The 10,929-nt window shown below is 34.5% G+C and overlaps 1 protein-coding gene across 14 annotated transcripts in view; it reads left to right on the top strand.

Annotated features, from left to right (window-relative positions):
* Positions 1-10,929, top strand: part of osbp (oxysterol binding protein) — a 37,214-nt gene extending 26,285 nt beyond the window's left edge. For 6 of the 14 annotated variants that reach the window (XM_056456472.1, XM_056456476.1, XM_056456473.1 and 3 more), the window contains 2 exons: positions 561-608; positions 7,802-10,929. In XM_056456472.1, the coding sequence (XP_056312447.1) occupies positions 561-608; positions 7,802-7,944 (191 nt within the window). In that variant the 3' untranslated portion in view covers positions 7,945-10,929. Of the gene's footprint in view, positions 1-560; positions 609-703; positions 880-7,801 lie in introns of those variants that run through there. The other 8 variants (XM_056456483.1, XM_056456479.1, XM_056456477.1 and 5 more) reach the window with 3 other exon arrangements.

Genomic DNA, 10,929 nt, shown 5'->3' with positions numbered 1-10,929 from the left:
TTTGTATGTAATCCCAGTGTTGGCGTGGGTTTCTTCCAGGTGCTCCTGTTTCCCCCACAGTCCAAACACATGCGCTATAAGTGAATTGAATAAGCTAAATTGGCCGTAGTGTATGGGTGTGAATGTGAGAGTGTGTATGGATGTTTCCCAGTACTGGGTACAGCTGTAAGGGTATCCGCTGCGTAAAACATATGCTGGATAAGTTGACAGTTCATTCCGCTGTGGCGACCCCTGATAAATAAAGAGACTAAACTGAAGGAAAATTAATGAATGATATGATTTAAATTAAAATAAATGTTCTCAAGTACCAATAAAGTCTCGTATACTGTTTACCGCTTATAAATAAAAGACGTTAATTGAGCTTTGGAACAACATGAGAGTAAACAAACAATGACAGGAGTTTTATTTTGGGGTGAACTATCACTTTAACATCCAGGATCACTTTCCCCGCCTTCATTATGCCATTCACTCATTGTATTCTTTCTTTTTTGTTGTTTTTGTCTTAATTTGCATCCCCACTTTTGTTAATTTTTGGCTGCTCGTCTCTGCACTCTGATCAGCTGAAGAAGTCGAGATTGCCACTGAGCCTTCTGAGACCACTTACAAAAGCAAGTACCATCCCATGACTCTCTATAATCACTCCATTTCTCACGTTTATCGTCAAATCATCTTCATTTTTTCCCATCTGTCTGTCCTCCGTCAGCCGACACAGACGAAACCTCCTCTGATCTTTCACTCTCAAGCAAGTAGCAGAAGCAACACAAATCATTGATGGCTCTCTCTAGTGTTTTACTCTGTGTTTACATGCTTTAGGGACTGTTTTTACACTCTGTGTGATTGCTTAGTATAAACCCAGTTTTGTTCTCACCCTCTTTGAGTGGATTTAGCTGTAATGTCAGAATTGATGTACAGTTGAAGACACAATTATTAGAGATTTTAATACTTTTATATTATAAAAGGGATTTTTTAAAAGAGAAATTAGATTTTTTTGCAGTATTTTCTATTAAATTTTTCATCTGCATGAAGTTATTTCTTTTAGTTTGGTTGGAATTAATAAAATATATATTTATTTTTTCTTAAAATACTAAGGTCAATATTATTAGCCTCCTTAAGAATTTTTTTTTGATTGTCCAGGGGCGTAGATTTAGTATGGACAGAGGGGACGCGTCCCCACCAAATCCACCTATTGAAATGTCCCAACCAATAATTTAATTCACCTAAAATAATCGGGTTGTCAATATTAATCTAGACATGCAGAAAGGGTTAAATCACGTTTTCTCCCCGAGTTGCACCGCCCCCAAACACATTGTGATTGGCTGTGCCTTTCCCTGTTGTCACATGAGAAGCTGTAGCTTCCTTCAGATACAAGCAGCACCAAAACAGCGGGTGAAATTCCCTGACCCTGTGCAAGAATAACGAAGAATTACCCGTCGCCACCAATGTCAAGAGCAAACCTACATCCTTGCGATTGTCTACAGAACAATCCACAGTTGTCCAATGACTCGCCTAGTTCAGTGGTTGTCAAAATGGGGGTCGGGACCCCCCGGTGGGGCGCGGAACAATGAGGAAGGGTGGCTTTGTGATTTCAAAAAATCTAAATCACTTTATTAAACTATTAGAATGACCATATTTCTTCCATAAACTACAGAAGAAAAAAAATAGTAGTTAATAGTGACATTAAAATAAAACAACATGCAAGTACAAGCCATCAGCCTTTCGATTAATTATTTTGCACCCCCTGGGGTGATTACGTTATATTAAAGACACAGCACATTGATTTTGTGGCACCAGATTAAGCTTTCTGACACCTTTACGGCACTCACATACATACTCAGCATACATCGAGGATGATCTCTGAATGGCGTTCTTTAAAATTAAATGATGAATAGACTTGGGCCTATTGGTATGTGTGCAAGGTTTATATATTTATAACCACCTCAGAGGATATGGGGGGTTGTGAGTCACCGGCATTGTTATTTTGGGGCAGAAAATTTTAAGAACCCCTTGACTAGTTAACCTAATTATTCTTAATTAAGCCCTTAAATTGCACTTTAAGCTGAATATTAGTACCTTGTAAAATATGATGTACTGTCATCAATCGCAAAAACAAAAAAAATGGTTATTAGAAGTTAGTTAATAAAACTATTTTTTTAAAATGTTTTGGGAAAAATCTCAGATTTACAGCACTTAAGAAATATTGGAAAAATTATTTCACAGGAGGGCTAATAATTTGTCTTCAACTGTATTTGCATTTCTTTCTTTCTTTTTTTAGCTCCTATTGCTTTTTCAAAGTGATTTAAGTGTAAAAACGCAGTCATAAACTAGTCAGCAGATTATTACACTTACTTGAATTGCTACTTGTATCATGTTTATTATTTAAACAAGCATTTTAGTTCAGATGCCACAGCATGTACAGCAATGGGAAATATCAAGAGACCACTTGAAAATTCAGTTTCGATTTATGATTTTTCTTTTGTATTTGAGTGAAATGTAGTTTGTGTTTTATTCTGTTAACTAGTAATGCCATTTCTTCCAAATTTAAAATAAAAATGTTGACATTTATAGCATTTTTTTGCATAAATAACAAAAAGGAGCCATGTTTATAGTCATTTTTAGACAACACGATATAAATGTTTTACCAGAAATGTTAATAAACAAATTTGATGGAATAACTCTGATTTACAATCAAAAGAAATAAACACGTTTTAAAATAATGCTATGAAACACAATAGTTTTATTTTAATTATTATTATTATTGGAATCATTTCTGAAGATATTTTATCAGACCTTTTATAATCAAATCGTAACTTTTGTTTTCATTTTCATTTTCTCTTTAACTTAAACCCATACATCATAAATACAATAAATCCAGTATTTTCAAGTACTCTCTTAATTCATTTACAGATGTATTTACCATCCACTAGTGGGCAGTGTAAACGTATAACTCCAGCAGTGAAGATTATCATATACATATATTAGAGTCAGTGAAGTCTCAGAAATCTTTCATTTCCTCAATTCAATACTCCTCTGCATGCTAACATCTCTCACTCCTCTTTTCGTTTCCTGCATCCCTCCATCTTCAACTGTGTTTTTCTGCAGCTGAAACACTGCATGGCTCACACCCACCCTCATACTCAAGCAAGTACCACACACACACACACACACACACACACACACACACACACACACACACACGGTTCACTTACAAAACCAAGGGTCTGATTCATAAACGTGGCATATGCACAAAGCAGAGGTAGAAACAAATGTACACCAATTCCCATGTAAATGTTGTGAACTATAAAAAGCAAACATAACAAGAGAATGTGCTCAGGTGTAAGTAAATTTTGAGTAAACATATTTAACTTACGGGGTGTCCTGTCCGTGTGATCTCAAATTTAAAAAATACAATTTTAAGCCTTAAAGTCTTGAATTCGCTAAAACATAGTTTTGTAGGTCTTAAATCATTTTAAACAGCTCTTCATTTCCTATGTGCAAGTAAAGCTACCCAATCGGACCGACAGCCAATCACCAATAATCCATCACAAAACTTTTTTTTTTAATATAACTTTTAATTGCAAACAGATACAAAAACAGCTGTTAGATATTTTACAACAAATTCTCCAAATTAAATTCCCTTATCAGGGAGAAAACTAAAGCAACACTTCTCTTTAAATGATCTTTCAATAATACAGAACCTATTACAGAAGTAACCAGGCCATTAGAAAAAAATTCTTTGTGTTTAGCCCTGTAAAAGTAAAATTTCATTCATAATTGTTTTATGAGAGTTGCAGAAACCCTGAACTTAAATATTGACTTAATTTGAGCCACGTTAATTATCATAGGAGCAGTAATCATTAATAAATAAATATTTATTCTGGCGTATGTTCAATTTTAGGAAGGTTTTAATGCAAAGTTCTATAAATTAGACCTGAGGTCATTACAGTTTCAGTGCATTAATTTCAGAACAAGGGACAGTACATTAATCAACACTCCCCAAGAACATAAATGTACCCAAATTAGCTAGTTTTCATTGGTGGTCCCCTTTTTCCCCCCATTTTTGTGTGGAGTTTGCATGTTCTCCCTGTGATGGCGTGGGTTTCCTCCGGGTGCTCCGTTTTCCCCCAGAGTTCAAAGACATGTGCTGTATAATAAACTAAATTGGCTCTAGTGTATGTGTGTGAATGAGTGTATGGGTGTTTTCCAGTGTTGGGTTGCGGCTGGAAGGGCATCCGCTGCGTAAAACATATGCTGCAAAAGTTGGCAGTTCATTCCGCTGTGGCGACCCCTAATGATTAATAAAGGGACTAAGCCAAAAAGAAACCCACTGATCAGAGTCTTTAAAAGGAAGACAAGCTTGACCAAAAGAAGTGGAATAATGCACTCAGCTCTGGCTGCAATTGAATAAAGTCAGATAGAAGGGGAGGAGCTAAACCACGCGTAATCTTGTAAGCTACACAACCATTTTTAAACGTAAAGATTTTTTAACTAAGCAGGCCATGGTTTGCTTGTTTTTTTAATTGTACAACGATGAAAAATTTAAGAACTTGTTTATATAATAACTCCAGAGGTTTTAAAACTGTAGATTTTGTGTCCGACCAACTTATTTAATGTGCAATAATCTCAGCAGCAGATGATCCACAAATGGCGTTAGTCCAGGTTTATGGACTGATAAACCCTATTACCAAAGAATCTGCACACGTTACTCAGCAAGCCATCATTTTAAACATTTACACTGCATATGCATTTGAATATAGCAGCATTGCAATATAGCATTACTCTCACACGTTATAAAATGTCAACAAAATGTGCGTTTGTGAGCTTAAAGAAGACACCCTCACTGTCTCACTATCTGCTCTGTCTCGCTCTAGTGGAGGGTCCTTATGGAGCTCCGGTCAAAAGCAAGTAACATCCGCACACAAACCCCTGCAGCCCCTCAATCTATCTCTCATCTCTGTTAGAGCTGGGCTTTATGATCAGACACCAAACTGCAGTTTAAACTCAACATTTGACATCTAGTGTGAGCTTGTAAAATTGTTTCCAGTATAAGCATGTTTTGCTTTTGTTTTGTTTTTTTCATAATAATGTTTTAATGGAAAATACATGGATCAGATGTGAAAGTCAGGCATCAAAACATGCAAAAAAGGTAAAATTATAATATTATTATAATATTATACAGAAGACAATTATACAGAAGATTAAACCCGCTGAAATGTCGTTCAGCGTAACTATAATTTATATAGTAATCATTTTATCAAACTGTTTTAAATCATTTAAAAATGTTATAACATTTACTATGATTTTTTTAAAAAACTTAAAGTACAGGTTAAAATAAGTGTTGTTTTATTTTAATATAATTTCTGTTATGCTAAATGACACAGATTCATCATAATTTCATTAATATTTTTACATTTTATGTTCACACAAGTTATTTAAAATATTAAAGGTCACACTTTACATGCATTTAATATGCTTTCGATGTATATAAAATTAGTTTTGTGTATGTAATTTGACGCAGAACCCAAAAAAGGGGTATCACAACCCGTATACATACACAAATGCAACTCAAATTTAGCAAAAAAAATTATATTAAAAATAATTTGTTTGTGTGTTTAAATATATACGGTGAAGTCAGAATTATTAGCCCCCATTTGATTTTTTTTTTCTTTTCTTTTTTAATATTTCCCAAATGATGTTTAACAGAGCAAGGAAATTTTCACAGTATATCTGATAATATTTTTTCTTCTGGAGAAATTCTTATTTGTTTTATTTCGGCTAGAATAAAAGCAGTTTTTAAATTTTTTTTTAAAACCATTTTAAGGTCAAAATTATTAGCCCCTTTAAGCTATATTTTTCGATAGTCTACAGCAGTGTTTCCCAACCCTGTTCCTGAAGGCACACCAACAGTACACATTTTCAATCTCTCCCTAATCAAACACACCTAAATCAACTCAGCAGAAGATTAGAAGAGACTCCAAAACCTGAAGTTAATGGGTCAGAAAAGGGAGACATCCAAAATATGTACTGTTGGTGTGCCTCCAGGAACAGGGTTGGGAAACACTGGTCTACAGAACAAATGATCATTATACAATAACTTGGCTAATTACCCTAACCTGTCTAGTTAACCTAATTAACCTAGTGAAGCCTTTAAATGTTACTTTAAACTGTATAGAAGTGTCTTGAAAAATATCTAGTCAAATATTATTTACTGTCATCATGACAAAGATAAAATAAATCAGTTATTAGAGATGAGTTATTAAAACTATTATGTTTAGAAATGTGCTGAAAAAAATCTTGTCTCCGTTAAACAGAAATTCGGGGGAAAAAATAAACAGGGGGGCTAATAATTCAGCCCCTTAATAATTATATATATATATATATATATATATATATATATATATATATATATATATATATATATATATATATATATATATATATATATATATATATATATATAGACAAAAGTTAACATTTTATTATTTTTATGTTATATATTAATATAAAAGGTCAAATATGCTGATGTATTTTGATTTCATTTATGGAAGTGTGGCAACATTAGCATTAATATGTAACATATAGAACATTTTATAGTTCATTATATAGCAAAAATAATTATTTGCTAAAATTGCAACATGACACTGTTCATTGATGATTTCCAATATACACTGATGATCATACAGCCCATCTCTGAACTCAACCAATTTTATTTTCCTTTATCACATATTTCTCAGTGTGCTTTTCATAGTTTCTTTTTCTCAGCCTGTAGATGTGTTCAGTCAGCGATAATAAACTATTAGAGTTGCCAGCTCCTGTTATATTCACCCTGCTGTGGCCAATGCAGTTCAGTCAATGTTTGTCTTATTAGCTCCTGTTTATTCTTCATGCACTTCTGTCTAGTTGTTCATTATGTTATAGAAAACACTGAGTAGTAGACGTCTGCCGGTATTAAATTTCCTTTATTGCGATTAAATACAGAAGCTTTTATCAAGGTATTCAGTATTATCACAATATTGACCTAAGCTACAGAAAAGATTACTTTGAAGTTCTATATAATAACAGGGTTGTTATTATATACCTGTTATGTCCTCTAGCTATCGGAGTTGTATTAGTTGTTAACTTTAGAATAAAAAATAGTTTAATTAAATAACAAATTTGGATTTTAATGCATTATTATCAGGCATTAACTAATAAATCACTTAATGTTTTGTAGTTGTCTTTACATTGACTTTAATTAAATTAACAGATGTTAACAAATGAAACCTTAATGTACAGTGTTAACAAATTAAAGTCCTATAAACAGTCGATTTGTAGGTCAGAATAACGTTAAAATGTAAATGTTTAGGAAGAAATCACGTTTTAGGTCTTCTAGCTATCTGAATTTTATTAGTTAATAACTTTAAATTTATTTAAATAACAAATAATGATTTTAATGCATTATTATCAGGCATTAACTAAGAAATCACCTAATGTTTCGTAGTTGTCTTTACATCGACCTTAATTAAATTAACAGATGTTAACAACTGCAACCTTAATATACAGTGTCAATTAATTAAAGGTCTATAATCAGTCGATTTGTAGGCCAGATTAATGTTAAAATGTTAATATTTGGATATAAATCACCTATTATGTCTTCTTGCTATCTGAATATTCTTAAAATACACTTAAAGTTTCAGTAATAAGTTAATTAACTGTATTTTAAAGTGCCCACATTACCGATATTGACCGCAATATCGGCATACGTCTACTGAATTGGCTCATGCGCCTTCTATTTAAATGATTTTTGTGTTTATTTTCCGATCAGGCGGACACCAGGACAGCTATAAGGCGATGTGGTTCGATCGGTGCGTGGATCAGATGACCGGAGAGCCCACGCACATCTACAGAGGAGGATACTGGGAGACAAAAGAGCAGGGAAACTGGGACTCCTGCCCGGATATCTTCTGATCCCAAAATCACGCACACAACCCACAACACCCCTCGCCATTTCCCCAATAAAAACAACTCAAAAGACCCTTCTCTTTTTCCGTATCGTAGTATATCGAGATACACGTTCTCTCTTTCGCCAGCCGTGCTATACTCAGTGGACAATAAGGGACCTTGAAATGGTTTCGGGACGTTCACCCGACGCCACCAAATCCACTGTGCGTCTCTCTTTTCCTCGTGTTCACTGGATTATTAGCGGTTCGGCTGATGCTACAATTAGGAAAACGTATCCTTTCTCTGCTCCACATGTCTTCCTCAGGCTGTGGATGTCACCTTAAATGTGCAGGCAATTACGGAGGCGTGTTTGTGTGTCTATGTGGTTTACAGGGACACAGTTGTATAATGACTCTTAAGGCGGTCTCTGTAATTCAAAACACTTGAAAATCATGCTAAAGTGGTCTTTTGACATTCAAAGGGTTTCCTGTAAGGGTTGGGTTTTAGTAAGGCCATAAAATAAATGTTTTCTGCTGTGTAAAATAAATTACGCCTATAGAGTGTCCTTGTAAACCATGTATACAAGTATGTGTGTGTTAGTAAACATGCAAGTGAGTTAAATGAAGCGCTGTATACAGGGTTTACAGGGACACTGGGTTGTATAATTGCTTAGGTGTACTCTATTAAGGTGGTCCCTGTAATTCAAAACACTTGAAAATCATACTGAATGTGGTCTTAATGTGGTTGGGTTTTAGTAAGGCCATAAAATAAGTGTTTTCTACTGTATAAAATACATTACGTCTATAGAGTGTCCCTGTAAACCATGTATAGATGTATGTGTGTGTTAGTAAACGTGCGAGTGAGTTAAATGAAGCGCTGTATACAGGGTTTACAGGGACACGGAGTTGCATAATGACTTAGTTGTACTCTATTAAGGTGGTCCCTGGAATTCAAAACACTTGAAAATCAAACTTAACTTGGTCTTTTGACATTCAAAGGGGTTTCCTGTTAGGGTTGGGTTTTGGTAAAACCATAAGATAAGTGTGTTTTCTACTGTATAATATACATTATGCCTATGGAGTGTCCCTGTAAACCATGTATACAAGTGTACATGTTTGTGAATGTGCGAGTGAGTTTAGTCAAGCGCTGTAGTGATCTTTCCTTTCGGTGAGAGTGTCAGAGTTGGCCTTGGTTTGTGGATTTTAAAGGAATAGTTTGTGCAAATAATAACAGCAGTTTGTTGGTTGAGAGATAAAAGAAGGGAGGAGGCCCGAGGAAAGTGTGTGAGTTTGCACAAATATGATTAAGATGTCAGTGGTTACTTGACACTTGATTTTTTTTGCTGAGATATGCAACGGTTTTGGACTCGAGCACTAAAAACACATGAAAATTATGAGTTCATATTTCTGACTTTTTTTTTTTCTGTCAGTATTGTGACTTTTTGTCAATTGTTGAGATATACTTTGCCAAATTATACTTTATTTTTAAGTATTTGGCTTTTTTCGTCTGAAGATTTTGACCTTTTTCTCAGAATTCTGCATTTAAATCTCACATCTCTGACTTTTTTACCTTTATTTTTCTGTCAGAATTGTGACTTTTTGTCAGTTGTGAGCATAATAAGCTTTCCCAGACACATAATATACCTTTTTTTCCTTAGAGTTTGGCTTTTTTCTTAGACGTCTGTCCTTTTTCTCAGAATTCAGCATTTGCATCTCAAGTTCTGACTTTTCTTCCCACATAATTGCAAGTTTTCTTCCATGTTTATAGACTTTCTTATATTTCTAACTTCTACAGGATTGCAAGTTTATAACTGAACATCTGTAAAGTCCCAATTCTGCATTTGCGAGTCCATTAATCCAAAGATCCACAAATTGTAGTCTTTTTATCCTCACACTAGGCTATTGTATTACTTAAAGGAGCAGTTCACCCAACAATGAAACTTTACTCCATTTACTCACACTCAAGCGGTTCTAAACTTTTCTGAATGTCTTCTATTGAACACAAAACAAGATAATCTGAAAAATCTATAAGAGGAACAAACTTGTTTTTTTGTCAAACATTCTTTAGTTTAACTTCCTTTTACGATCAACAGAAGTAAACTCTAACAGGTTAGGAACAAGTGGAGGATGAGGAAATGATGACATTTACCTCATTTTTGGGTAAACTATCTCTTCAAGCCAATGAATTACTTGAAATACTTAAAATGTAATGCATAGTCGCACCAGTGGTGTTTTTTTAGAGCCAGTTATTCCTGAATCACACCATTAATCAAAACATTTGCTTATAAGTTCATCAATGAACACTAACATAAATGTCAGTGTATTTCTCTCGATATTACATCATGTTACATGAAATATAACACACACTTGCTTCACTTGTTGTTAAATAAGTTGTTATTTTTGGAGCTTTTCAACAGAACGTTTGGGGTTAACCAATCCAAGGACCAATAAATAATGGCATTACTTTAATATTTGCATGAACTATTCCTTTAAATACCATAAAATCTGCATGATCCTCTCAGTTTCTTCTAATAAGGATTGTCATTCAGATTTCTCATTAACAGCTGCTGAAATTATGCATAAAATGACTAGCGAATGTTTCAAGCGAGTGTTTATAACCTCCAGAACAGCATATATGTTGATGCTCACAAGGGATTTTCATGCTTTTTTAAGTAAAAGCATCAATGTAGCAGTTTAAACCGAGTTGCTAATGCAAACTACCTGTTTATTTGTGTTTCCCTGTAGCCTGAACACACACTATAAAAGGGGATTATTACTTTAAAAAGCCACTAAACCAGGCATGGGCAACTCGATCCTCGAGGGCCGGTGTCCCTGCAGAGTTTTGCTCCAACACTAATCAAACACACCTGAACACCCTAATTAGTGTCTTCAAGATCACTAGAAAGCTACAAGCAGGTGTGTTTGATTAGGGTTGGTGCAAAACTATGCAGGGACACCGGCCCTCCAGGATCGAGTTTGCCCATCCCTGCACTAAACCCACTGCCTTAAAGGC

Source organism: Danio aesculapii, chromosome 1 (assembly GCF_903798145.1).
Source record: "Danio aesculapii chromosome 1, fDanAes4.1, whole genome shotgun sequence".
In the NCBI taxonomy this organism is placed as follows: domain Eukaryota; kingdom Metazoa; phylum Chordata; class Actinopteri; order Cypriniformes; family Danionidae; genus Danio; species Danio aesculapii.
This window is presented reverse-complemented; position numbering and strand designations above follow the sequence as displayed.